Source organism: Leopardus geoffroyi, chromosome X, assembly GCF_018350155.1.
Source record: "Leopardus geoffroyi isolate Oge1 chromosome X, O.geoffroyi_Oge1_pat1.0, whole genome shotgun sequence".
Taxonomy (NCBI): Eukaryota; Metazoa; Chordata; class Mammalia; order Carnivora; family Felidae; genus Leopardus; species Leopardus geoffroyi.
Genome location: NC_059343.1, coordinates 90,868,422 through 90,894,431, shown reverse-complemented (window position 1 = coordinate 90,894,431; position 26,010 = coordinate 90,868,422). Strand labels below are relative to the sequence as shown.

Here is a 26,010-nt window from a genome sequence, read left to right as displayed (position 1 = left end):
TTCATTAATAGAAGAATGGCTACGGGTGCCTGGCTGGCTCAGTTGGTAGAGCATGCAATTCTTGATTTCCGGATTGTAGGTTCAAGCCCCATGGAGGGTGTAAAGATTATTTAAAAATAAAAATCTTTAAAAAAAAGAAGAATGGCTACATAAGTTGTGTATCCATGAAATATTTGGCGGTTTTGTGAAAGAATAAGGTATACCAGTAAACTTTGATGGATTCCCATGAGATATCGCTGAGTGAAAAAGCAAGATGTATTACAGTATATATAAGATTCTATGTTTGTAAAACAATCAATGAACAACAACAGCAAAACATTCCAAAACCCCTGTGTGTCAGTGTGCACATGCATGCATGTGTGTGTACATACCTATGAGCAAAGAAAAAAAAAACCAGAAGGCTACATACTGGTTTGGTAATATGCAGGTGTGGAAAGGTAGAGGTAGGAGCCAAACAAAATAAAGAAAAATAAAAAAAATAACCATTATTAAAAAAAAAGATATCTAGCAATCATGTTTATGTATTTTCATATGTATACATGTATATAGAAATTGAATTAAATTTAGAAAAGATATAGTAAGAATCTTAAGTATGATCTCTGCTTATTTAAAAAAAAAAGCGGTAACTGAAATTATTTCTTGGTGGTAGATTAAGGGTGATGCTTATTTTCTTCTTTATGTGTCTCTGTATTTTCTATAATGAGAAGTTACTTTAATAATAATGAAATAAAACCAATAAATGTTACTTTCAAAACATTACACTGAAAAATTGAGCTCATTTTGGGAAATCAAGGGAGGGAAACAGGGCTAAATAGCCTTCCATTTAGGGTACAAGAAATCAGGATCCATTTGCCCTCATCCAGCAGAAAGCTACTCACCTAAGGCAAGAGACTAAGTGGCTATTCCAAGGAGCTGTTTGAAGCAGCAAATGGGGTATATTTCCCCCTATCTAACACATTAACGACTTAAGTAAATCAGAAAGCCATTCACACCACTCTCAATTACCCAAGGATCTGCTGGGCCCCTTACTTCCTGTCTCTTCCCTCTAGCCTGTGGCCATTTCACTGCTCAGGAACAGCTCCAAAATGGGGGCCAGGGAAGGGGGAAAGAGATGAAATTAATTCGGTCGATTTAGCTTCTCATTAGCAACTCCACTTGAGAAGTGAGATGGTCACAACTCATGGTTAAAAGGAGGGTTCCGGGACTCTTGACAATTTCACTGAAGCCAATTTGCCTTCAGATAAACATGATTTGCCTACAATACACTTTAATGGATTTGATGCTTGCTATTTTTAAGAAAGTCAGAACTTGTAATAAGGTGTTATTTTTCTCTCCTCACTTTAATTTAAACTTTTAAGAAAAAAAACCACAGAAACATACGAACAAAGGCCTTCCAAGTGAAGGACCATATCCTCAGTGGAGCAGCTGGACCACAGTACGATGATTCTTGAGAGGAGGGAAGCTGTCTGGCCCCCAGCATGCTCTCAAGAGAAACTGTAGGAAGCCAGCAATCTTCCAAGGGAGCAGGCCTTGGCCATAAACCACCACCACAAAACACTCGCTAAAAAGGACTTGTCAGGGCTTGACAAAAGCCAAGTCCCTCCATATCAGATCTCCGTGTTTCACTCTACAAAAGCCTCGTAGACTTTTGTCCCTTGGGAAGCCCCCAGACAAAGTGGTGCAGGCCCAAGATGTTCCCACAGATGTGTTCATGTGCTTTGTCATGAAACACAATGTTCGGAATTGCAATGGCAACAGAGCAAAAAACAATTGTCCCTTACTTGAACACGACGATAGCTCCAGGACACGGAGGGCAGGCCAAGAGAAAGATCTGCAAGTAAAAAAGAATTAGGAATGGTTATCATGAGGAATACTGTACACAGTTAGAAAATGTTAGTTCATTAATAATAGTAGTAACGGTAATAACAGTACCAATAAATAACCAAACTCTAACACAAAAAACGCAATATAAAAACTTAGAGAGGCAAGCAGGTGGTCTTCCACACGTACTTCTGTTTGTACAGGCATCTAGGTATGTGGATACGTCTGTGTGTGTGTGTGTGTGTGTGTGTGTGTGTGTGTGTGTGTGCATGCGTGAGACTGGCAGAAAAGGGAGACAGATACTGAGGGAATGTTTAGGGACAAGGTAGGAAAAGCCTTTTTTAGACACTTTTAACCTCTAGAACACTTCCTCTTGACCTCTAGGGCAGGACTCAATTTTTCAAGTCTTCAGTGTCAATATGATCCAGCAGCCAGTCTGAGAAGCTTTTAACCCAGGGCAAACAAAAATATATCCTATGAATGGGACAAAATACGCAAATGCCATCTGGTTTGCCTCCCACGGGGGAAGGTAGAGTAATCAATACCCAGCACTGCCAGATTTAGCAAATAAAAAATACAGGAGGCCAAGTTAAATTTGAATTTCAGATAAACAATGAATAATGTTTTTGTGTAAGTATGTTCCATGCAATATTTAGGATATACTTATATAAACACATTATTCATTGTTTACCTGAAAAATTCAAATCTAACTGTGCCTCCTGTATCCTATCTGGCAACTCTACCAATATGGCCACCCCCAGGCTCCAAACCTCCCTTTGATTTTGAAGGGGAGCAAATTTTGCCACCCTGAAATATGTCTCTTTGGCATAAGGATGATTTTAAGTTGGTTATTTTTTAAGAAGCAGTAGACATAGGAAAAGCTCTGAAAAGTGAGAAGTTTACCCTTCTGTAGGAGACACGTACATTTATAAGGGAAATCTCCACTTCTAAGAATGGCTCCCCCTCTGTACCAGGAAAAGGAGGATGATTCAGACTCTAGAAAGTCTTATCAATGGAGAAGACTCTGACCTCAACCTGCATAATGACCTTACCCTTGATCACCATGCTCTTTCTGGTCTCTTCCCATAATTGACCTTCTGCCCTACACCAGCCCCACCACCCAACATCTTTCTTCTGTCTCTAAGGCTGGAGATGGTATCTAAGGTGATGGCTTGGGCCATTCCAGGGAGTTACTCAGTTTTCTTGCATCTCTCCCACGTATACAGGAGGGTATACATGCTATTAAACTTCCATTTGTTTTTCTCCTGCTAACTGGTCTTTTATTATGTGGCGGAGGCAGGTGGGGGGGGGGTGGTAGCAACCAAGAACCTAGAAGGGTAGAGGGAAAATTATTTTTCCTTCCCCACATTTGACTGGCTTATTTCTAACCATGACCAGGTAGTTCTATACTTCTATTCCCCTCCCGGGGCAAACCAAATGAAAAAGAACCTCGTCCAGGGCACCTGGGTGGCTCAGTTGGTTAAGCTTCCAACTTTGGTTCAGGTCAAGATCTCATGGTTCATGAGTTTGAGTCCTGCATCGGGCTCTGTGCTGACAGCTCAGACCCCAGAGCTTGTTTTGGATTCTGTGTCTCCTCTCTCTCTCTGCCATCCCTCCCCTACTCATGCTTGGTCTCTCTCTCTCAATAATAAATAAACATTAAAAAAATTTTTTTAAAAGAACCTTGTCCTTCTAAGAGACAAATCAGTCCCATGCTGCTTGGTTTGACCTAGGCTGGGGTTATAGAAAAACATGTGACAGTTTGACCTTCATCAAAGCAATGATTCTCAAGAGGGACAAAGAAACCCCTGCAGAGCTCTTGTTAAATATGCAGATTTCTAGCTGCCCCATTAGGAATGCTGACTCCAAAAGTCTGGACTCCAGGAATCTGCATGTTTAACAAATGCCCAGGGAGATCCAACCACTCATGGCAACCAGATAAGATGACATTCAGCAGGACTACTAAGGATTAATGAAAGAACGAAACACATGTTGGTGGAATTCCTTCCTCTACAGTGATTTATTGGTGTGGTTTGCAAAGTAATTGATCTGTGTTCCTATCTTGTTGTACGCATTTATTTAGAAAGCTTATCTGCATTATGCACTTGTTTGGCTTACGTGTATATACGTTAGCATTTGGCTCTTTGGTTCTCTCAAAATCTACATTTAGAAGTAAAGGGTACTATAAGCAAAGTCACAAAGAAAGATACTTGTTTGAATCCCTAACAGGAGGAAGAGAAAAGAAGAACAGAAAAGAGGAAGGGTCTTACAAAGAATGTGGCCAGGAATCCATCACCCACAAAATACCTGAGCAGAGAACCCAGCCAAGGAAATATCCACCGAGAACGAGCCTTTCCCCCTGTGGATCAATTTGATTAAAAGTGCAAAACCAATGACAATTACAGGTCCATAACCCTCATCGGCAATCACCAAATCCAAAAGGCTCTAAAAATCAAAAGTTGGATTCTTTTCAAAGCTAATTTGGTAGCAAGTAGGACTTGAACGGATCTGAGACTATTTATAAAGTTTCTTTATACCATTTATGCTGAGTATTCATATGGCTTCCATAAAAATAGTATCTTCTGATTATGGTGTGCTACCATAGACTCCACTGAGGGTAGATGTAAAATACTCCACACTCACCATGTTGCTTTTCTGATTTTTTTCAAGTAAGCTCTATGCCCAATGTGGGTGTTGAACTCATGACCCCAAGATCAAGAGTCGCATGCTGTATGGACTGAGTCATCCAGGCACCCCTGTATTTCCTTTCTGAAATCCAGAAGTTTATGACTTCTGAAATACATCTGACCTGAATGGTTTGGGATAAGGACTGTCAATTTGTTATTTCAATCATCCAAACATTAATATATCCCTACTCCCCTTCCACCCCTCAGTAGCAGTCCAAGAAAGAGTCAAAGCTGGTATTCTCTACCACTGACCCTTGCAGCAAAGCTAGTCACCTTAAGCAAGGGACCAAGTTGGAGGTTTGCACATAGTTACCCAGCATCAGGCCCATCAAAAACCACACTCACAGTATATAGTATACACAGAGCAGACAGGAGCCCCCAACCACCTTGAAAAGGCCCTCAATACTTCTGGAGTCCCCTAGGAGCCATGACAGCAGCCTTCCTGAGTTTCTGGAATAGCCAAGATACTTCATGCTAACGTGCTTAACAGAGAAGCAAAAACAATACTGGGCCCCACAGTTAACTCTTACTTTTCCTATAGCCAAGAACAGATGAGCAGATTACTGGGGCAGATTTCCCTATAACTGCTCCATTTGGCTGGTTCGGATTCATGACAGCCCTGTGCCAAAAGCCCAGAAGCCTACTAAAGGGAGCGAAGGCTCCAGTCGCAGCAACCCAATGACAGGTCTAATTTCATTTGAGGCAGCTCATCAATCTAGCTTTGACCCTAAGTGAGGTTCCCAACAGTTACTTTCACGTGGCCAAGTCATTCCACCCAGCACTTTGGCCTTTCTCATCCAGCCTGTCTATTCCCAACATTGGGACACAGGGTATCTGCTTGAGGCAATCTTTCAATCAGACACATGTAGACCTATCAAATGAGCAGGTCTGAAAAAGGACTCCAAATTCATCATATTCTAGTTCCAGTAAACCCGTGGCCTCCCTCAGCAACTTCAAAGATTTACAACATTGAACCTCTCTGCCCTAGCCTGCTGGAGCCACATCCATAAGCAACGTTAACCAAAGGAGCCATGTGAAAATAACATTTTAATTCAGAGGCCTGATGGCCCCCCAGCCTTGGCCTGAATATCCCTGCTCTCTTCCTTGCTAGCCTGCCAGCCGCCTCCGAATTTTGGTAGCGTGTTTTAGGCCAGCAGATGGAAAGCTAAACTATCCCTTCGGTTGCAAACAGAGTGGGAAGAAAAGCCACTCGGGAGAGCAAACAAGGACGGGAGGAAGAGGAGAATGCATGTGTGCGTACCCCAGCACCAACCTGGCACTTTTGTACTTGTGCTAAAATCTGCCCAGTTCAGCACCTGAAGAAAAGGGCAGGGATAGGTAACAGAGATGTGCTAAAAGCATTTCTACTTTCCTGTTGTCTGGGAGATGGGCAGGGCCTTGTTATTAAATCCCATTTTGCAGCTGAAGAAACCTGAGGGAAAGGGTTCCAACAAGAACCCAGATTCCCTAACCTTTAGTTCCACTCACTTTCCACCTCACACCTGACACGGTCCCAACTTCATAAGGGCTGCTCTTCTCTGTTTTTTTTTTTTAATTTTTTTAAATGCTGATTTATATTTGAGAGAGAGAGAGAAAGAGCGCGCGAGCAGGGGAGTGGCAGAGAGACAGAGACAGAATCTGAAGCAGGCTCGAGGCTCTGAGCTGTCAGCATAGAGCCCGATATGGGGCTCAAACTCGTGAACCATGAGACCACGACCTGAGCCAAAGTTGGATGCTTAATGGACTCAGTCACCCAGGCGCCCTGTGGGCTGTTCTTTAGACTCTGGACCTGCCCCTTGACCCAATGGCACACGGAGTCACCCCAGGGGCCCCACACCCATAGCACCACACAGCTCACAAGATGTAGTCACTACAAGGTGAGACATTTCCAAACACAACCTAACCAGGCATCAAATTATGTTTACACAGATGGGTTTCAGAGTTCAGCATTCCCTAAAGATGTGTTCACCTTAGCTCCAACCCCTCTCATTCAGAACCAGGTCTGCTGGATTCTGATACTCCTTGCATCCTTTGTTTTTTAAGTTTATTTATTTATTGTTGAGAGAGAGAGAGAGAGACAAAGAGCAAGTAGGGGAGGGGCAGAGAGAGGAGGAAACACAGAGAATCCCAAGCAGGCTCCGCACTGCCAGCACAGAGCCCAATGCGGGGCTCCAACTCATGAATCGCGAGACCATGACCTGAGCTGAGACCAAGAGTCGGACACTTAACCGACTGAGCCACCCAGGGACCCCTATTCCTTGGATCCTTCCAAAACTGAAGTCTTTTCCTGGAAAAAAATACACAGGTTCCATTCAAAGCCATACCCTCTCATATTATGGTAAGCGAAACTGGTCAGAGAAAGACAAATATCATATGATGTCACTCATATGAGGACTTTAAGATGTACATACGGGAAGGGAAGCAAAATAATATAAAAACAGGGAGGAGGACAAAACAGAAGAGGCTCTTAAATACGGAGAACAAGCAGAGGGTTGCTGGAGGGGTTGTGGGAGGGAGGATGGGCTAAATGGGTAAGGGGCTTTAATAGGAATCTAGTCCTGAAATCATTGTTGCACCATATGCTAACTAACTTGGATGTAAATTAAACAATAAATTTAAAAAAAAATTTTAAAGATAAAAATTAAAAAAAACATACCCTCTCAGATTTCCCAGGAAAGCTCCCTGTACTACTCCAAGGCTCTCCCTCCCAGTGATAAAAAGAAAGCCACAGGCCCAAGGTGGCGTCACTTACCCCCAGGATAGCAAACCAAGAATTAAGGACAGTTGCAGCTCCCCCAGTAGAATATTAAGCCAATCATCTGGAAGTTTTCTGGTCCTCGCCAACTAGGTACTCTATTCCGCAAAGGAACAAGACCTGATCCACCTAATAAAGACCTTCTGCCCTTCCCCCTATGAGAAGGTGACCTTGCCTGAAACAATCCTTTCTTTTTTTTTTCTCCTTTGCTAATAACTTCCATGCCTCACCCCACTTCCTGTAAAAATCAACCATTCTGTACAACACCCCTCCCTTGCTAGATGGGATGCTGCCTGATTCATGGATCTCTTAATAAAGTCAATTAGATCCTCAAACTTACTCTGTTGACTTTTGTTCTTTAACACTGGAAATGTGTCATTTCTGCTCTTTGCAAATCATCCGATCTAGGATGTCCCAGTTCGCCCTCTACCTCTGAGCTGCTCTGGTTCCAGGTTCCCACCTTCCCCCCCACCAACCTACCTCTCAGACATCACTTGTCCTACCTTCCTGTTCCTGTTCCCACAGGTACATCAGCCCCAAGTTCATTGGCATCATTGTCCAGTCCATCAACTGCTTCACCCCAGCATGAGGTCTGATAAACCCCCACTTTCCTAACACCTAAGGAAGATTAATTTTTGTTCACAGGATGAAGTGTGAGTACAATGGCAATGTAATTGGGAAGAGGGGCCGGCCAGTTGCCAAGACCACCCTAAATGAGGGACTAGCCATGTAAAGCAGTGAAGAAGGGTGGAGGGGGGGAACTAAATGAAAGAGAAACAGTGAGAGAGGACCAGGGTAGTGGTGGCCTGGCACGCACTCTTCTCAGGGCCAACCCTCTAGCTCTTATTCTGGTTCTATCTCCCACGATCCTATGATGGTACACAGCTATTTGGGGATTCCTGAGCGCCTATAACCTTTATCCACCATAGGAAAGGTCCATTTCTTCAACTGCCCAAAGTCTGTCCTAGGCTCTATTCACTAATGATCATACTCTTGTACCCTCATCCTCGCTCCCTGGACCACTGAGGTAATCTCTTCACTGGTCTCCCACGTTCCAGGCACACTGCTGGAAGAAAGATCTACCTAAAACACCATTCTAACCTGCCATTTAAAATCCTTCAGGGGCGCCTGGGTGGCTCAGTCGGTTACACGTTGGACTCTTGGTTTCGGCTCAGGTTGTGATCTTGGAGTTTCAGGAGTTCGAGCCTCACATTGGGCCCTGTGCTGACAGCAGGGGGCCTGCTTGGGATTGGCTCTCTCCATGCCCCTCCCCCACTTGCACTGTCTCTTTCTCTCTCAAAATAAACTTTGCCAAAAAAGCATTTAAAAAATAAAGTAAAATAAAATAAAATCTTTGAATGACTTGCCAGTACTCACAGAAAAAGCCCAAGCTGCTTAGCATGGCAGGCAAAGCTTTCTTCGCTCTGGACCCTGTCTACCTTTCCAGCCTGGAAACCTCACACTTTGTGCCAAACTGTACTCTGAACTCGCTCCATGTTGATAAACACGCTTCTACAACCTCATTTTCTAAGCGCTTCATTTGATTCAATTATGTAGATCTGCAACAATGTACTCAACCACTCTCTTCCTACTGCACGTGCATGTTTTGTCTAAAATTTCAGATCCTTTACTATTTACTCAGTCTGCATTTATACAAGTAGAATTTCTAGGTCTTCAAAGGGAATATACAGTTTAAGGCTTTTAACCTATAATTCTAAACTGCCTTCGAGAACATTTATTTGAACTTATACTCCCACTGGCTACATAGGAGAACGTGTTTCTGCTACAACCTGTTTAAAAGGCAAAACATGGAAGGGGAGCAGAATTGGCCACCCTGAAATATGTCTCTTTGGCATAAGGATGATTTTAGCTGGTTACTTAAAAGAAAAACAAAAAACAGCAGACATGGGAGAAGCTCAGGAAAGTGAGTAGACGTTACCCTTCTGTAGGCGACACGTACATTTATAAGGGAAATCTCCACTTCTAAGAATGGCTCCCCCTCTGTACCAGGAAAAGGAGGATGATTCAGACTCTAGAAAGTCTTATCAATGGAGAAGACTCTGACCTCAACCTGCATAATGACCTTACCCTTGATCACCATGCTCTTTCTGGTCTCTTCCCATAATTGACCTTCTGCCCTACACCAGCCCCACCACCCAACATCTTTCTTCTGTCTCTAAGGCTGGAGATGGTATCTAAGGTGATGGCTTGGGCCATTCCAGGGAGTTACTCAGTTTTCTTGCATCTCTCCCACGTATACAGGAGGGTATACATGCTATTAAACTTCCATTTGTTTTTCTTCTGTTAATCAGTCTTTTATTACGGTGGGGGTGGGGGGTCTTAGCCAAGAACCTAGAAGGGTAGAAAGAAAATTATTTTCCTCTCCAATAACACACACGTACAACTTACTGCTTTAAATGGCATGTCTCAAATGACCAGAAACGTTCAACTATTTTCTAATATGTTTTTTGGACAGCTGTATTTCTTCTTTGCGGACGTGACCATCTGTGGCCTCTGCCTGTTTTACAACTGGTATGTTCTTTTTCTCACTGAGTTTTAAGAGCTATTTATGTTTTAATGACATTTTATACAGATTATTTGATATTTATTGCAAATATTTCCCCCAGGTCGTCACTGCTGTAGCTTTGCTTAATGTTAGTATTTTGATGTACAGAAGCTTTTTTACCTTTATGTAATCAGATGTATTTGTCATTTCCTTTATGGCTTCTGTCTTTGATGTGATGTTTAAAAGTCTTACAACGCTGGGATTACACAAGAGTCACCTACTGTTTTCCTCATATTTTCATCATTTTATTTTTAAAATTTCAATCTCCATCGCAAACATGATTCACTCCTCCAGAAAGGCCTTCTCACCTTTTCTTTTCTGGCTAATCCCTATTTACCCTTCAAATACAAAACTGAGCATCATTTTCTCCAGGAAGCCTTTGGCTAAATGCCCACCCACTTTCCTTCCATTAATTCCTTCTGCTTACCTCTTTCTGAGAAAGGATGATTTTTGTCACTATAAGGAGCTTACAAAAAGAGACCCTTCCTTCAGGAATTTAGACAAAGGGGAAATAGAGTTCCTATAAAGAGTTGGGCTTTCGAATCAACATAAAGTGGATTAATAATGTTATAAGGTCATCTTAAAACCAGAATGGTTCCCAGACTTCAAAGACCAGATTGTAACCTATTTCAATTATACCTTAAAAAAAGAATGGGGTTGGTCAACCACTGAGATATCGAATGAGGAGAGTCACAAAGGCATATTTCATACTGTCCACACCCAAGCACTGTCCAGGGCTCATAAACACCCAAGTTTTCTGGTCCCATTGGCAAATTCATCCCTATTGAGAGGATGGAAACAGGACAGGTAGCACTGCTAACTGGTGCAGATTATGGGCTCTAGGGCCAAAACAAACTTGGGTCTACACGCTGGCTCTGCCACTCACCAGCATGATGGGCTTGGGCAAGAAACTGGAGGGATTACCATTGCTAAATTAGGGATCAAAATAGTATCCATGTCTCACAAGGTTTTGGAGAGGATCAAATGCAATCGAGCAAGCCACGCTCTTGGCACGATCCCTAGTCCATAGCTAGCCCTCCATACACAATAGCTATAATTATTCTGATCTCAATAGAAACTCCATCCCTACTGTGAGCTACATCAGCAACAGCTCAGATTGAATTTCCAATTCCTCTAACTTTTTTTCCCTAAGGCTTGCAAATCTCCATGCGTGCAAATAACAGTCTGATGTATTATATGGCTTCCTTTCTCCAGCTGCCTACAAGCAGAGAAGACTTAACTACTCGAGGCTCAGTTTCCTCATCTGTCAAGTGGGGATTACAACAGGGCTATCTCATAGGGTAGAGGTGAGGACTGAATGCTTGAAGCGCTTAGTTCAGTGCCTGGCACACTGTAAGGAAATAAAAATAAGTACGAGCTATTGATAGCAGCATCCTTCTTGGATGCCCTTTCTCTTCTCTCACTGCAAATTCCATCCAAGCCCATGGCAAGTTCTATTTCCTCCACAAAGCTGTCTTCAATAACTACAGGTAACACCTCTCTTTTTTTTCCCAATAGCTTGTAGAACCCATTAGGTATTTAGATTTTATTGAATTTGGAGTATTACATAGCTCTCAACTGCTACACACAGTGCCATAGATTTTGAACTAGCATCTAATTATCAATCTTTCCCTCCTTTTTTGTTTCAAGTTTATTTATTTTTGAGAAAGAGAAAGAAAGTGCATGCATGCACACATCAGGCGGGGGCAGAGAGAGAGGGAGTGAGAGAGAGAATCCCAGGCAGATTCCACACCATCAGTGCAGAGCCCAATGTGGGGCTTGAACTCACAGTGTGAGATTATGACCTGAGCCGACGTCAGATGCTTAACCGCTGGAGCCACCCAGGTGCCCTTCAATCTTTCCCTCCTGCTAAATCTTAAATTGGCATTGATGAGCCACTGAACAAAGTCCAAAGTTGTTTGTAAGGCAATGAAGACCCTCAGCAACATTGCCGCCCACTGCCTTGCCAGTTTTATTTCCCACTATGCCTTGGGTTTCCACCCCGAACCTGGGTTCTACATTCTAAAATGGAAAAGCATGGGGCACCTGGGTGACTCAGTCGGTTAAGAGCTGTCTTTGGCTCAGATCATGATCTCGTGGATCGTGGGTTTGAGCTCCACGTTGGGATCTGTGCTGAGAGCTCAGAGCCTGGAGCCTGCTTCCAATTCTGTGTCTCCCTCTCTCTCTGCCCCTTCCCCACATGAGCTCTCTTTCTCTCTCTCAAAAATAAATAAACCTTTAAAAAATTTTTAATGGAGGGGAGCGTGGATGGCTCAGTCAGTTAAGTGTCCGACTTCAGCTCAGGTCATGATCTCACAGTTTGTGAGTTCGAGCCCCACGTCGGGCTCTGTGCTGACGCCTCAGAGCCTGGAGCCTGCTTCGGATTCTGTGTCTCCCCCCCTTCTCTACCCCTCCCCTGCTCACACTCTGTGTCTCTCTGTCTCTCAATAATAAATAAACGTTAAAAAAAACTTTTTTTTAAAATTTTAATGGAAAAGCATAATAGTGCTTGCCTCCAATACTTGACCTCAACTTTTGTTTCTATGCAGATACCAAATGCTTTCTATTTCCATCTACATGTACCCGAGACGTAACATGCCTAAATCTGGCGTAACATGTCTAACCTCTTTCCTCTATAACTGCTTGCTTGAAGAATGGGAGAGAAAAGACATCTCTTCGAACTGCAGAATTCCAACTGACAAAGGCAGAAGGAATGAGGGAAAAAGGAAATCAACATTAGGCAAACACTGTAGCTAACACTGATACAGGCAAGAACCATTGATAGCTGCTCCGATTAGTAATGCAAGTATTACTTTTGCATGCAAGCTACTTGTTAATTACAAAGGAAAACTGGGAACTTCATAGTGGAGAAATCTGGCAGATGTCATCTTAACCAAGTGACCCTGGTTAATAAGACATATCATCATGTACCTCCTGATATAATGCACAAGAAGGGTACAACATCACTTCTGCGCTGTTTTTGCCCAAACTGCCCAAATATAAGCCTGAAAAAAAAAAAATCAGCTGAATCTAAATAAGGACATTTTACGAAGTAACTTACCAGCGCTCCTCAAACCGTGAAGATAATGAAAGACAGGATGAAGAACTGTCATGGATGGAAAAGACTAAGAAGACATGACAACTAAATACAATGTGGGATCCTGGATTGGATCCTGGAACAGTAAGAGGACGTTTGTGAAAAAACTGGTAAAATCCGAATAAAATCTATAGTTCAGTTCATAGCAGCCATGACAGTTTCTCAGTTTTAATAATTTTATCATGATTATGCAAGATGTTAACATCAGGGAAGCTGAGTAAAGGCTATACAGTCATCTTCTATAATAGCTTTAAAATTTTGTAAATTAAAAATAATTTTAAAACACAAAGTAGAAAAAAAGTACTGTTATCCAATCAGCCTATTTTCAAACCTCGGAGCCATCTTCGATGGCACCCCTCTTCCTCAGCCCCCACATGTAGTCAGTCCCCAAGTCCTGTCATGCTGACACTTCAAGTTTTTCAATGGATCTGACACTTATCCTATCTTTTCCTAGTTTAGTCCCTATTATTTTCTTGAGCTACTATAATAATTTTCTATCTGATCTTCAGGTCTCCAGTGTCTTCCCTCCTTTACTCTAATTCATACATTATTATTAGGTTCTTATTCTCTTTTTTAATGGTTTAAGTTTATTTATTTTTGAGAGAGCAAGCGAGCAGGCAAGTGACGGAGGGGCAGAGAGAGGGGGAGGGAGAGAATCCCAGGCAAGCTTCACACTGTCAGTGTAGAGCCCAGTGCGGGGCTGAAACTCACAAACCATGAGATCATGACCTGAGACAAAATCAAGAGTCAGCTGCTTAAGCAACTGGGCCATCCAGGGGCACCTGGGTGATCAGTGACCTTTGATGTTAAACTGTAATTGTTTCTACACCCACAAAATTCTGTAACTGCACCTGCATAAGATAGTGAACTTAATAAATATAGGTGTTCTGTCTGCTCTACTGGCTGGCTGTGGACACAATTAATAATCCTACAATGGCCTCTAAGTATTTAAGTGAAAGGGAGAGTCACACATCTCTCACGTTAAATCAAAAGCTAGAAATGATTAAACCTAGTGAGGAAGGTATGTTCCAAGCCGAAAGGCTGAAAGCCGGGCCTCTTGAGGCAAACAACCGAGCTGTGAATGCAAAGGAAACGTTCTTGAAGGAAATGAGAAGTGCTACTCCAGTGAACACATGAATGATAAGAAAGCGAAACAGCTTTTGGCGGATATGGAGAGAAAGCTTCAGCGGTGTGGACAGAAGATCAAATCAGCCATCCCATTCCCTCAAGCCAAAGCCTAATCCGGAGCAAGGCCCTCACTCTCTTCAATTCCATAAAAGCTGAGAGAGGTGAGGCAGCCACAGAATGAAAGTTTGAAGCTAGCAGAGGTTGGTTCATGAGGTTTAAAGAAAGAAACCATCTCCGCAAAACGTTAAAGTGCAAGGTAAAGCAGCATGTGCTAACGTAGAAGCTGCAGCAAGTTCTCCAGAAGATCTAGCCAAGACAGCTAATGAAAGTGGCTACGCTAAACAACAGATTTTCAATGCAGATGAAACAGACTTTTACTGAAAGAAGATGCCATCTGGGACTTTCATAGCTAGAGAGGAAATGTCAATGCCTAGCTTCAAAGAACAGGTTGACTCTCGTATTAAGTGCTAATGCAGCTGGTTATGGATGGTTGAAACCAATGCCTTTAAGTTGAAGCCAATGCCCACTTACCAAGCCAAAACCCCTAGGACATGTAAGAATTACGCTAGGGGTGTCTGCGTGGCTCAGTCAGTTAAGTGTCCGACTTTGGCTCAGGTCACGATCTCATGGTTTGTGGGTTTGAGCCCTGCATTGGGCTCTCTGCTGTCAGCGTGGAGCCTGCTTCAGATCCTCTGTCTCCCTCTCTCTCTCTCTCAAAAGTAAGAAAAAAAGAATTATGCTAAATCTCCTCTGCCTGTGCTCTATAAATGGAGCAACACAAGCCTGGATGACAACACATCTGTTCACAACATGGTTTGCTGAATATTTTAAGCCTACTGTTGAGACCCAGTGCTCAGAAAAATAATAGATTCCTCTCGAAATATTACTGCTCCTTGACAATACATCTGGTCACCCAAGAGCTCTGACGGAACTGTGTGTAATTAATGTTTTCATGCCTGCTAACACAACATCCATTCTGCAGCCTGTGAATCAAGGAGTAATGTCGAATTTCCAGTCTTATTATTTAAGAAATACATTTCACAAGGCCATATAGCTGCCATAGATAAAGATTCCTCTGATGGATCTCAGCACACTGAATTGAAAACCTTCTGGAAAGGAATGACCATCCCTGATGCCATTAAGAACATTCACGATTCACGGGAAGAGGTCAAAATACCAACATTAGCAGGAGTTTGGAAAACGTAGATTCTAACCGTCATGGATGACTTTGAGGGGTTCAAGACTTCAGTGGGGGAAGTAACTGCAGATGTGGGGGGAATAGCAAGAGAAATAGAATCCTAAGTGGAGCCTGGAGATGGGACTGGATTGGTGCAATCTCATGATACAACTTGAACAGGTGAGAGCTGCTTCTCACGGATGAGCAAAGAAAGTGGTTTCTTGAGATGGAACCTACTCCTTGGTGAAGATGCTGTGAAGATTGTTGAAATGACAACAAAGGATTTAGAATATTACATCAATTTAGTTGATAAAGCGGCAGTAGGGTTTGAGAGGATTGACGCCAATTTTTATAGACGTTCTACTGTGGGTAAAATGCCAACAAACAGCATCACATGCTACAGAGAAATCCTTTGTCAGAGTCCATCAATGTGGTAAACCTCATTGTTGTCTTATTTTAAGAAAATTGCCATTGTCACCCCAGCCTTCAGCAACCACCACACTGATCAGTCACTAGCCATCAATATCAAGGCAAGACCCTCCACCAGCAGAAAGATTACAGCTCAGATGGTTAGCCTTTTTAGCAATGAAGTATTCTTTTCTTGAATGAGACAGCATGTGCAGGGGAGGAGCAAAGGGAGAGGGAGGAAGAGAGAATCTTAAGCAGGCTCCACATCCAGCACAGAGCCTGACACAGGGCTTGATCTCACCAAGAGTCAGATGCTTAACTGACTGAGCCACCCAGGCGCCCTTGAAGTATTTTATTTTATTTTTTTGACATTCATTTAATTTTGAGACAGTGCAAGTGGGAAAGGGGCAGGGAGAGGGAGACAGAGGATCCGAGGCAGGCTACGCACTTTGAGTGCACAGCCCAACACGGGGCTTGAACCCACAAACCGTGAGATCATGACCTGAAGAGAAGTCAAGAGTCGGCCGCTTAACCCACAGACTCACGCAGGGACCCCAAATTAATGTGTGTATATTGCATTTTTAGACATAATGGTATGGAACACTTAATAGACTATGGCATAGCATAAACATAACTTTTATACACATGGGGAAAGCAACAAATTCATTTGACTCATTTTGTTGTGATATCTGCTTCATTGCAGTGGTCTGGAACTGAACCCACAATACCTCTGAAGTATGCCTCTACAAACGCTGCTGCTAGGGTTGCAAAATGGCGCTGCAACATTGGAAAACAGTCTGGCAGCTCCTCGAAAGGCTAAACACACTTATCATATGACCTAGCAATTCCTTTCCCACGTATATAACCAAGAGAAATGTCCATATAAAAACTTCTACATGGATTTTCATAGCAGCCTCGTTCATAACGGCCAGAAGGTGGAAACAACCCAAACGTTCATCAGTGAATGAACGGATAAACAAAACGTGGTATCTCCATACAATGGAATATTATTTGGCCATTAAAAGGAGTGAAATACTGATCCCTGCTACAACACAGACTAACCTTAAAAACATCCTAAGTGAAAAAAGCCAGTCAAAAAAGACCATACACTGGGGCACCTGGGTAGCTCAGTTGGTTAAGTATCTGACGGTTCATGAGTTTGAGCCCCATGTTGGGCTCTGTGCTGACAGCACAGAGCCTGGAACCTGCTTCAGATTCTGTGTCTCCCTCTCTCTCTCTGCCCCTCCCCCTCCCCTGCTCACACTCTTGTCTTTTTCTGTCTCTCAAAAATAAATGAAAACATTAAAAAAAAAAAAAAAGACCAAAGACTACATGACTCCCTATGAAATGTCCAGAACAGGCACATCTATAGAGACAGGAAGTAGATTAGTCATTGCTTAGAGCAGATGGGGGGTGGGGGGAGCGACAGCTAAACGGCATGGAACTTCTTTCTGACGTGATGAAAATGTCCAAAATTGTGGTGATAGCTGCACATACCTGTGAATATACTAAAAACCATTGACTGAACACTTTAAATGGGTCAACTGTACAGTATGTGATTCAGGTCTCAACAAACTATCTTTAAAAAAACAAATTTAGGATGACTCCATAATGTGTGTTAAATGAAGTCCAAACTCCTTAACTTGGAATCCAAGTTCCTCCTCTCCTCCATTATCACTTGACACCGCGCCCCGCACCCCCCCCCCCCAGGAAACCAGCATCATCACTCACTACTCCATGTGCCTTTCTACTGGACCAAAATGAGCTATTCACCATTACCCATATACCCCACCATGCAGTTTCCCATCTGTCTTTCCTCTTGCTCTTCCCTCTTCCCCTGCAACTGTGTCCTCACAACTCATTTTCACATGTTTGTATCCTGCTTCTTTCATAAATCCCCATTTAAATGCTCCCTCCCGTGCAAATCCTTCCCTGTTCTTCAACCCTCATGTAGTAGGCCCTCAAAACATTATTTAGTGAAAGAATGAAGGTCAGTAGTCCTCCCATAGGAGGAAAGACTACCACCGCTCAACTGCAAGCAGTAATGTCAGACTCTCCCAAGTGGGGAGCCTTAAAAGGCTGGAGATACTGCCAGAGGACACCCCCCGCAAAGCCACAACTGCACTTCTGTCCTCCTTTCCTAGTCACAGCAGCAGCTCAAGGCTTCAGCCCCCTTACTAAGTCCTTCAGAATGCTCCAAACTGCTACTCTCTACCTTTCCCAAAACCCTGTCCTTGATGAGAAAAGTACTACGCCAGGGCCGCCGAGTACAGTTGTGTAGGTTGTGCACTGCACAACCCTAGTGGCGCCATTCAATTATAGTCTATGTGAATGGCACCCTCTCCTAGGGTTGTGCAGTGCAAAGCCATTCGTGGCAGCCCTGCTTAAAAACTTCAATAGAGTTTAGGAAGAACGCCAAAAAGAACGCTCAGCGAGAGAGTCACTATAACTATATTGCTATTGAGAAGTGGATGTTTTCCAAATCTTATCCAGAAGATTAAAAAAGTCAGGAAAGGAACACAGTCATAGCATGCACATAGTATTTGCATGGAATTAAAAACAGAAACATCCAAGAGAAAAAGTGTCTCCGATGTTTTCCCAACTGTAGCGGGGGGGGGGGGGGAGATATACGTCCAGGTCAATACAACAGTGTTGACGTACCTACCTTGTCTCTCTCAAAACCCTTCAACTGTGTTAGCTTCTGATTTTAGGTTACTAAAAAAGCCCGTGATTAATTTGGCTTCATTCAGGAACCTGGCCATCAGGAAGGATGTGACCTGACTGACAGACATGAGTGTTATGTCCCTATACAGGTCCCCTCCACCATCATCAATCCGTTCATCCACCTTGTGGCTTATTGTGAAGTCAATTGTAAGGTTAGGGACTATTAACCCAACACCCCTGGATAAGCCGATACAAATTAGGCTTTGAACCCACGAACCAGGTTGCAGAGTTAGGACCCACGTGGACTCCACCAAAGCACAGATACCTTCTAAAGCACAGCCAGGACAAGCGGCAGACAAGCCCCCCTCTAAATCACAAGTAGTAACTGAATATACCAGATGCTGACTCAGTTCCTTCTTTTTTTTTTTTTTTAACGTTCATTTATTTTGGGGGGGGGGAGAGAGAGAGAGAGAGCATGAACAGGGGAGGGAAAAAGAGAGAGAGAGACAGAATCCCAAGCATGCTCTGCACCATCCGTGCAGAGCCACATGAGGGGATCGATCCCACACACTGGGAGATCATGACCTGAGCTGAAATCAAGAATCAGGACGCTTAACCAACTGGGCCACCCAGACAGGTGTCCCTTGGTTCCTTCTTTTGAGCCCCATGCCGGTTCAGTTCAGCCAGGGTCATATATTTGCTCTACCTGGCATATTTCATTCCACTTCTCCTACCTTCTCCAGAGATTTCCTGGATCACCCGCCAAAACTGATCATTCTTTTCCTAAACGACATTTGTGCTTACTGTCACTCTACTAGTCTCCTACTATCGTTATTAGTAATGATAGCAGTAGTAATAGTCATTGTCGTCATAGTAATGATATTAATGGCAGCAACTGTTCTTTCCTGAGTGCTTTACTATGTGGCTGGCACCATATGAAGCACCTTATGTATAATGTCCCATGTATTCCTCATAGCCATCCTAGACGTGCTATTCCCTACCCCACCCCACCCCTGTTTACATAGGAGGAAATTAAGCTAATAAGGAAAGTTAACTTGCCTAAGGTCACACAACTATTAAGTAAATGCCAGGCTTTGAACCCAGGACTGTCTGATGCCAAAGACCACATTTGTAGCCAATACAGTAAAACCCTGGATTGTGAGTAAGCTGTTCTGCAAGTGTCCGCAAGACAAGCAAAGACTTCTAATCAATTTTAACTTGATAAACGAGCGATGTCTTTTAATACGAGTAGCACGTGACGCCGAAAGTCACATGATCATAACTGAGCAAATATTGATATCCAAGTGCTCTGGATTACAAGCCTGTTTCCGGAACGAATTATGCTCGCAAACCAAGGTTTTACTGTACTACCTTTTGTCTCCCCTATATGATCATTTGTCTTTTAAGGAGTTGCCTCCAGAGTGCATAACACAGTGTCAGACACATCAAAGTTCCCCAGGAACCCAGCTGAGGGCACCAGCTGGAAGAGAGGGGAAGAGGGGTAGTAAGCACAGAGAGGGTCAATGTTTTAAGGAGCCATGGGAGTCCACCTCCTCTGACCCATTTAAGAGAGGATCATGCTGCTGACTTGACCTCAGTCCCAGAAAAATATTTAGAATAGAATGATCTGGTTGTCTTAAAACCGTTCCAGACAGCTGTGAGGGAACGGAGCCTAGGCGAACCCATGGGAGGGACGGAGGGTGTCCAGTTCCCTGCAGGAATGGGACCAACTATGTCAGGGTCACGGCCACGTGTGCCAGCAAATGTTTCCAAAGCTCTGCCACCGGCAAGCTATCTGACTATGGTCAAGGATCTTTGCAGAGGGAAGAGAAATAGGAATGTTTTTAAAGAAGGAAGGTTTTTTTACACCTTTTCTCATCTTTAAAATAGGAATAAGTTGGGGCACCTGCGTGACTCAGTCGGTTGAGGGTCTGACTTTGGCTCAGGACATGATCTCACATTTCATGGGTTGGAGCCCCACGTCAGGCTCTGTGCCGACAGCTCAGAGCCTGGAGCCTGCTTCAGATTCTGTATCTCCCTCTCTCTCAGCCCCTCCTCTGCTTCTGCTGTGTCTCTCCCTGAAAATAAATAAACATTTAAAAAAATTATAAAACGGAAGTAAGAATACCAATCATTTGCAGTGCTGCGAAGGTATAAATTAAGAATATAAGAGAAGTACCTGTGACCTGATGCCTTGTCCTTGCTGGGGTTATGGGCTCACAAAGAGATGGTAGGACATAGTTCCCAACTACAAGAAGCTCACTGTCTGCAAAAGTCTTCTGATCTACCGTGTTGGTAGCACTCTGCCAACCAATGACAAAGCTGGCTGATGGATTACCCTCACTCCCGGGAAGGCCATTTTGTCAGATGAAAATTCTGGCAAGACTAAAGCCTGGAAGGTTATGTCCTTGCTATCACTCTCCCATCAGTACCTCTGTATTAGGAAGTTGGGGAAGGGGACTCTCAATCTCCATTTAGAAAGTGATGTGCATAGGGGCGCCTGGGTGGCTCAGTCAGTTAAGCATCGGACTTGGGCTCAGGTCATGATCTTGCAGTTCGTGAATTCAAGCCCTGCATTGGGCTCTGTGCTGACAGCTGGGAGCCTGGAGCCTGCTTAGGATTCTGTGTCTCCCTCTCTCTGCCCCTCCCCACTCATGCTGTGTCTCTCTGTCTCTCCCTCTCTCTCAAAAATAAATTTTAAAACACATTTAAAAAAAAGTGACACAAGTAAAACTCAGTTCTTTTCCTTCACAATGCTTACTACTGTTTCTCACCTTACAGACCTGCAGTTTTTTTTTTTTTTAATGTCCATCTTCCTGTTACACTGAAAGCTCTTGGAAGCAGTCGTAGCTGTGTGCTGACCCTTCCTATAGCTCCAGAAGCTAACGGAGTACTTGGAACAAACAAGACAGTTGACAAGTACTTGTTGAATGAATAAATGAAATGAACAAAGAGATGTGCCTATGGTATATAGATAGACTTGGTCATTCTAAAATATCCAAGCCTTATGTGTAGACTGCCTCTCGAGATTTCTAAGAAACTGGTAATGGTGGTTTGTTTCCTGGGAGAAAGAAAGAGTGCGGGGGAAGAGTCAGGGCTTAGAGGGAATCAAGCATCCTATTCTGTTCCTTTCAAATTGTCGGGAGTTTTTAAGTAACAACCAATTGAACGTAAAATCTGAAGGGAAAACATGCTTACAGGCAGTTAATCGCTGGGAGACAGACTTCTGAAGGACTTTTTCTCTTTGTTACGTGTTGTATTCTCGCAACGTTTCAGGCTTGGATGGTGAGCACGTGTTGCTTTTTATGTTAGAATCACAAGATAAAAAGGCAATTCCGAAAAGAACAAAAACACGGTGCCTAACTCTGCTACCCACTTGGGGTATGAGAAGGGAGTCAACTCGAAGCTGGGGTAGGTTCAAAAACCCCAGAAAGCTTTGTCCACACTGCACTGGGGAAAGTGAAACTACCGTTCCTCCCCCCAGATAAGCTCCTTCTTCAAGCAACTGGAAAGATTTATTTTAATCCCTGAGACAGCTTCAAGCCACTGTGAACAGCCCAGACACCAAGCCAGCTAGATAATTGGATAGTTTTTTTTTTTTTTTTTAAGGGAAGGTGTCACTCTTTTGTATGTGATAGCAATGACAGGGCAGTCACAGTGGGCTTCTAACTCCTCAAGCTTTACTGCTCCCATCTTCTAAGCAAGAAAAACTAAAGGTACACAAAAGTTGATCTTATTTCCCTCACCTATTTCAAGCAGCCCAGAGCACAGGTATTAGGCTTTGCTGTTCAAACACAATGGCTCTAAATGCCGAATGCACGCTAGACTCATCTACGCAATTTACTGAAAATAAAATACTAACGCCTGTGGCCCACTCCTCAAGATCCTGACTCACCTGGTTGGGCCTGGGCAGTCGTATTTTGGGGGATTTTCAATGTACAGTCACATTTGCAAACCACGGTTCTCCCCACTGCTGAATAGCCCAGTATCCTTGGAGAAAGAGTCCTCACTGACTATTTTTAAAACTCTTCTTCAAGCAGTATATTCCCCCTCAAAAAAAAAAAAAAAAAAAGACAGTCCGAAGAAGTCTGTAACCAAGACAACAAGCTGGGAGCACAAAGAGATAAGTCTTCTGTGATTTGAAACCAAAGGAACCGGAAGAAAAGGAACAGAGAAGGCTGAACACACACACTGAGCGATGGACGGGAAGCTCAAGTTTAACAAGAGCATGGTGTGTGAGCAAGTGCCCAAATGTCAGCACCTCAAACTCCTGCTCCATCATCCGGACTGGGTACCTTGACACAGAGGCCCTAAAGATGGAAAGCAACCCTGAATTAGCAAACTACACGCTTAAAAACACGCTGGTGTAGGATGGTAATGTCTGCTTTGGCAGAGGTTACAAACCAATTTTTTCCCTCCAGTCCCTCCCTCCCTTCCCTACCTGCCCTGACCCTATTGCAAAGCAGAAAGACAATGAAACATGAAATTCGCCTGCTCTCGGGGTTTTTAAAAAGCGCTCTTCCTCCATCTATGCTCTGACCCTGGAGCTCTGGTTTTGTTCCCAAGCAGGGGAAGCACGGGGATGGATGAAAGGGTTGGGGCTGCTGCAAATTGAAAGGCACAGAGTTGGCCTTTTGTTCTCCTTTTCAAGGCAGGGGCTATTCTGGAAGGCAGACATCAAAAGGAAAATTCAGCCTGCGATGAGCTGAAATTGGACAAAATGTGATGAGGCCTAAGTGGGGGGGGGGGGGGGGGGGGGAGAAAGTAAAGAAAAAAAGGAAAAGGAAAAAGGGCTTTTCTTTACCCAAAGGGGCTCTTTTCTGAAAACTGCGTCAAATTACAGCGCGGTCCACATTTGGTTCACTCCAGGAAGCTTTGCATTGTACCTAGAACCAAAATGCTTTTTGCCACCTGTTAAGAGGAGGAACTGAGGCAGATGCAAACGACCCAGAATTTGGTGGTTCGGTAAGACACAAGGCGGAAGGCAACGCATGACGACTTCAAGAGTAGCCCTTCTAGGTACACTCGATTTCCCTCAGTCCAGACAGTTTACTCAGAGTGACATTAAAGAAGGGGTGTGCAAGCAAATATACGTTACCTTTTTTTTTTATCTTTTTATTTTTGAGACAGTGCCATTTCGAGCAGGGGAGGGGCAGAAAGAGAGGGGGGCGGAGGACCGGTAGCGCGCTTTGTGCTGAGAGCAGAGAGCCTGATGAGGGACTTGAACTCATGGACCACGAGATCATGAGCTGAGCTGAAGCTAAACTGACTGAACCACCCAGGTGCCCCCCCCCTTTTTTTTAAGTAGGCTCCAAAGCAGGGCTTGAACTCACGACCTTGAGATCAAGACCTGAACTGAGGTCAAGACCCTGAGCTGAGATCAGGAGACAGAAGCTGATGCTTAACCAATGGAGCCACCCAGGCACCCCCCCATACATTACCTTTTCTTAAAGGTATACCACCAATGCCGCTTAACTTTATTATTCATTAGGATATGGACCCATCAGTCTCTGAGGATTTGGGGTGGCAGGATGGAAGGACGCTCAGCTCTCACAAGCTTTTGAGCTTTTTGGCTTCTGGGCTTAGAATTTTAATTAGCCATGTGCCAGCCATTTTCTTCACCACAGGGAGAAATAACCAGCCTGATGCGGGACTCCCAGAGCGTGTCCTCCTGGAAGGCCCTCAGAGAAATGAGCTACGCTGTCCGGCCACATACCATCTGCAAGAATCCTACCCCAGGTCACAGGCTTACAGCTGGAAAAGCACTGCTCTCCCTTCCCCTCCAGGGGCCCACAGATGGGGCCTTTCCCCTAAATGCTTTTGAACCTTCCGTATGTGACCCAATAGGCTGTGTCCTTTCACGAAGTACTATGGTAGCTTCCAAACTGAGCAGAAGAAATCCACAGGAGTCATAACGAGAGAGGCAAATTTACATTTAGCAACAGGTATGTAAGGGACTATGTGATTTTTAATAGACGAAGCAGGGCCCCAAACCAAATGGCCTGAAGGTTCCTCCTAGCTCTACAGAGCTACATCAAACTAACAACAGAAACAGCACTTAGCAAAACCTCGAGCTTATCAATTAAATGCTCGGCGGTATGAAAATTTCTAAATGGTATCCTCATCACGCCAGCAGGGTGATTGCTGCCGATCGCACAATCAAGAAATACCCACTGAGCATTCGGTCGCGTTCCACACTCTTTACAGATGTGGAATTCTGGAATAATGAAAAGCCATCTGTTATGTCTCCAACTCTGTATGCCGTGCCTTGGGTAAACTGTACTTCCTTACCTCTCCTCCAGGCCCAGCATTAATGAACCCAACCTAAAGTACAAGAGGGTACTTTCTGTATGACTTCACTGTTCCTTTTTGCCCCCAGCTCAGCCCCAGCAGTGACCCTGGGTCAAGTGACTTGAGACTGCCTCAAATATCTACAGGCAGAGAAGTTGTTTCTGTGCCTGCAGACTTTGTTTAGAGAATAAATAAATAAACGCAAGCGAGAGAGCTGAAGCAAGGGATTTGTTGTGAATAACAGTCAAAACGCTGAAGTTTGCAAATTACGTGCATGGATATTCATCTGCACACGCTCTCCCTCAGATAGTTCACACTGTCGCTTTCTGCAGTCGGAGAGCAAAATAAGTCACAGATACGGCAGTTGGGAATTCTGCAGAACATAAATATTACCTTTTTATTGATGCGGCCCTTAGCTCGGTTGGTTGAGCACATGAAGACCATCCATTATGTGCCCGGCAGCTACAAAAAGGTTGAGAACCCCTAAACTAAAATGATTCATTCACTTGCCATATAGTTAACAAGAACCTGCCAGACACGAGGCTAAGTGCTAGGGACACCACAGCAATTAACGGACATGGTTGTTGCTTTTGTGGAGCAGTCCCGGCAGGAAGGAAGAGAAGTGACATAAAACACACAAATCATACTATAATAAAAACAGTGATCAGAGTTCTGAGAGCCTGTACCAGAGCCATCAATTAGACAGCAGGCAGGGGGTGGGAGTTCCAAGCAGTGAGTATAAGCTTCAACGGCCCAGAAGTTACAGAGACAAGTTTCAGGAACTCAAAGTAGTTCCTCTTGCCTGGATCATATAGAGTGCCAGGGGAAACATGATAGAAATGATGCCGTAGGGGCACCTGGCTGGCTGAATCGGTGGCACATGTGACTTTTGATCTTGAAGTCATGAGTTCAAGCCCCACGTTGGGCTTAGAGCTTACTTTATTAAAAAAAAAAAAAAAAGAAGAAAGAAAGAAAGGGGGGCACCTGGGTGGTGGCTCAGTTAAGCATCCGACTCTTGGTTTCGGCTCAAGTCACAATCTCAGGGTTTCATGAGTTCCAGCCCTCTGTCGGGCTCTTTGCTGTTGGCGTGTAGCCTGCTTGGGATTCTCTCTGTCCCTCCCCGACTCGTGCTGTCTCTCTCAAAATAAATAAATAAACTTAAAAATGTTTTTAATTAAAAATTTTTTAAAAAAAAGAAAGGAAGAAAGAAATCATGCTACAGAAGTACAGAGGCCATATCATACCTAGGAAGCTAGATGAAGGAGTTTCCTCCAACAATAAATCCCTATGATTCTGCTCATAGACTGAACCTAGGATGTGTATCTAGGATCACAGGCCTGAAACTCTGGTGCTTTTTCCCATAAAAACACTGGTAGGAGCCCTCGTTAGGGTGTGGGGGACTGTACTTCCATTCTA

At 43.8% G+C, this 26,010-nt stretch overlaps 1 protein-coding gene across 5 annotated transcripts in view; it reads right to left on the bottom strand.

The window, feature by feature from the left end:
* TMEM164 (transmembrane protein 164) overlaps nt 1-26,010 on the bottom strand; it is a 169,551-nt gene that overhangs the window by 97,521 nt on the left and 46,020 nt on the right. For all 5 annotated transcript variants that reach the window (XM_045472529.1, XM_045472528.1, XM_045472527.1 and 2 more), the window contains exon 3: nt 1,782-1,831. In XM_045472529.1, coding sequence (XP_045328485.1) covers nt 1,782-1,831 — 50 coding nt within the window. The remainder of the gene's footprint in view (nt 1-1,781; nt 1,832-26,010) is intronic.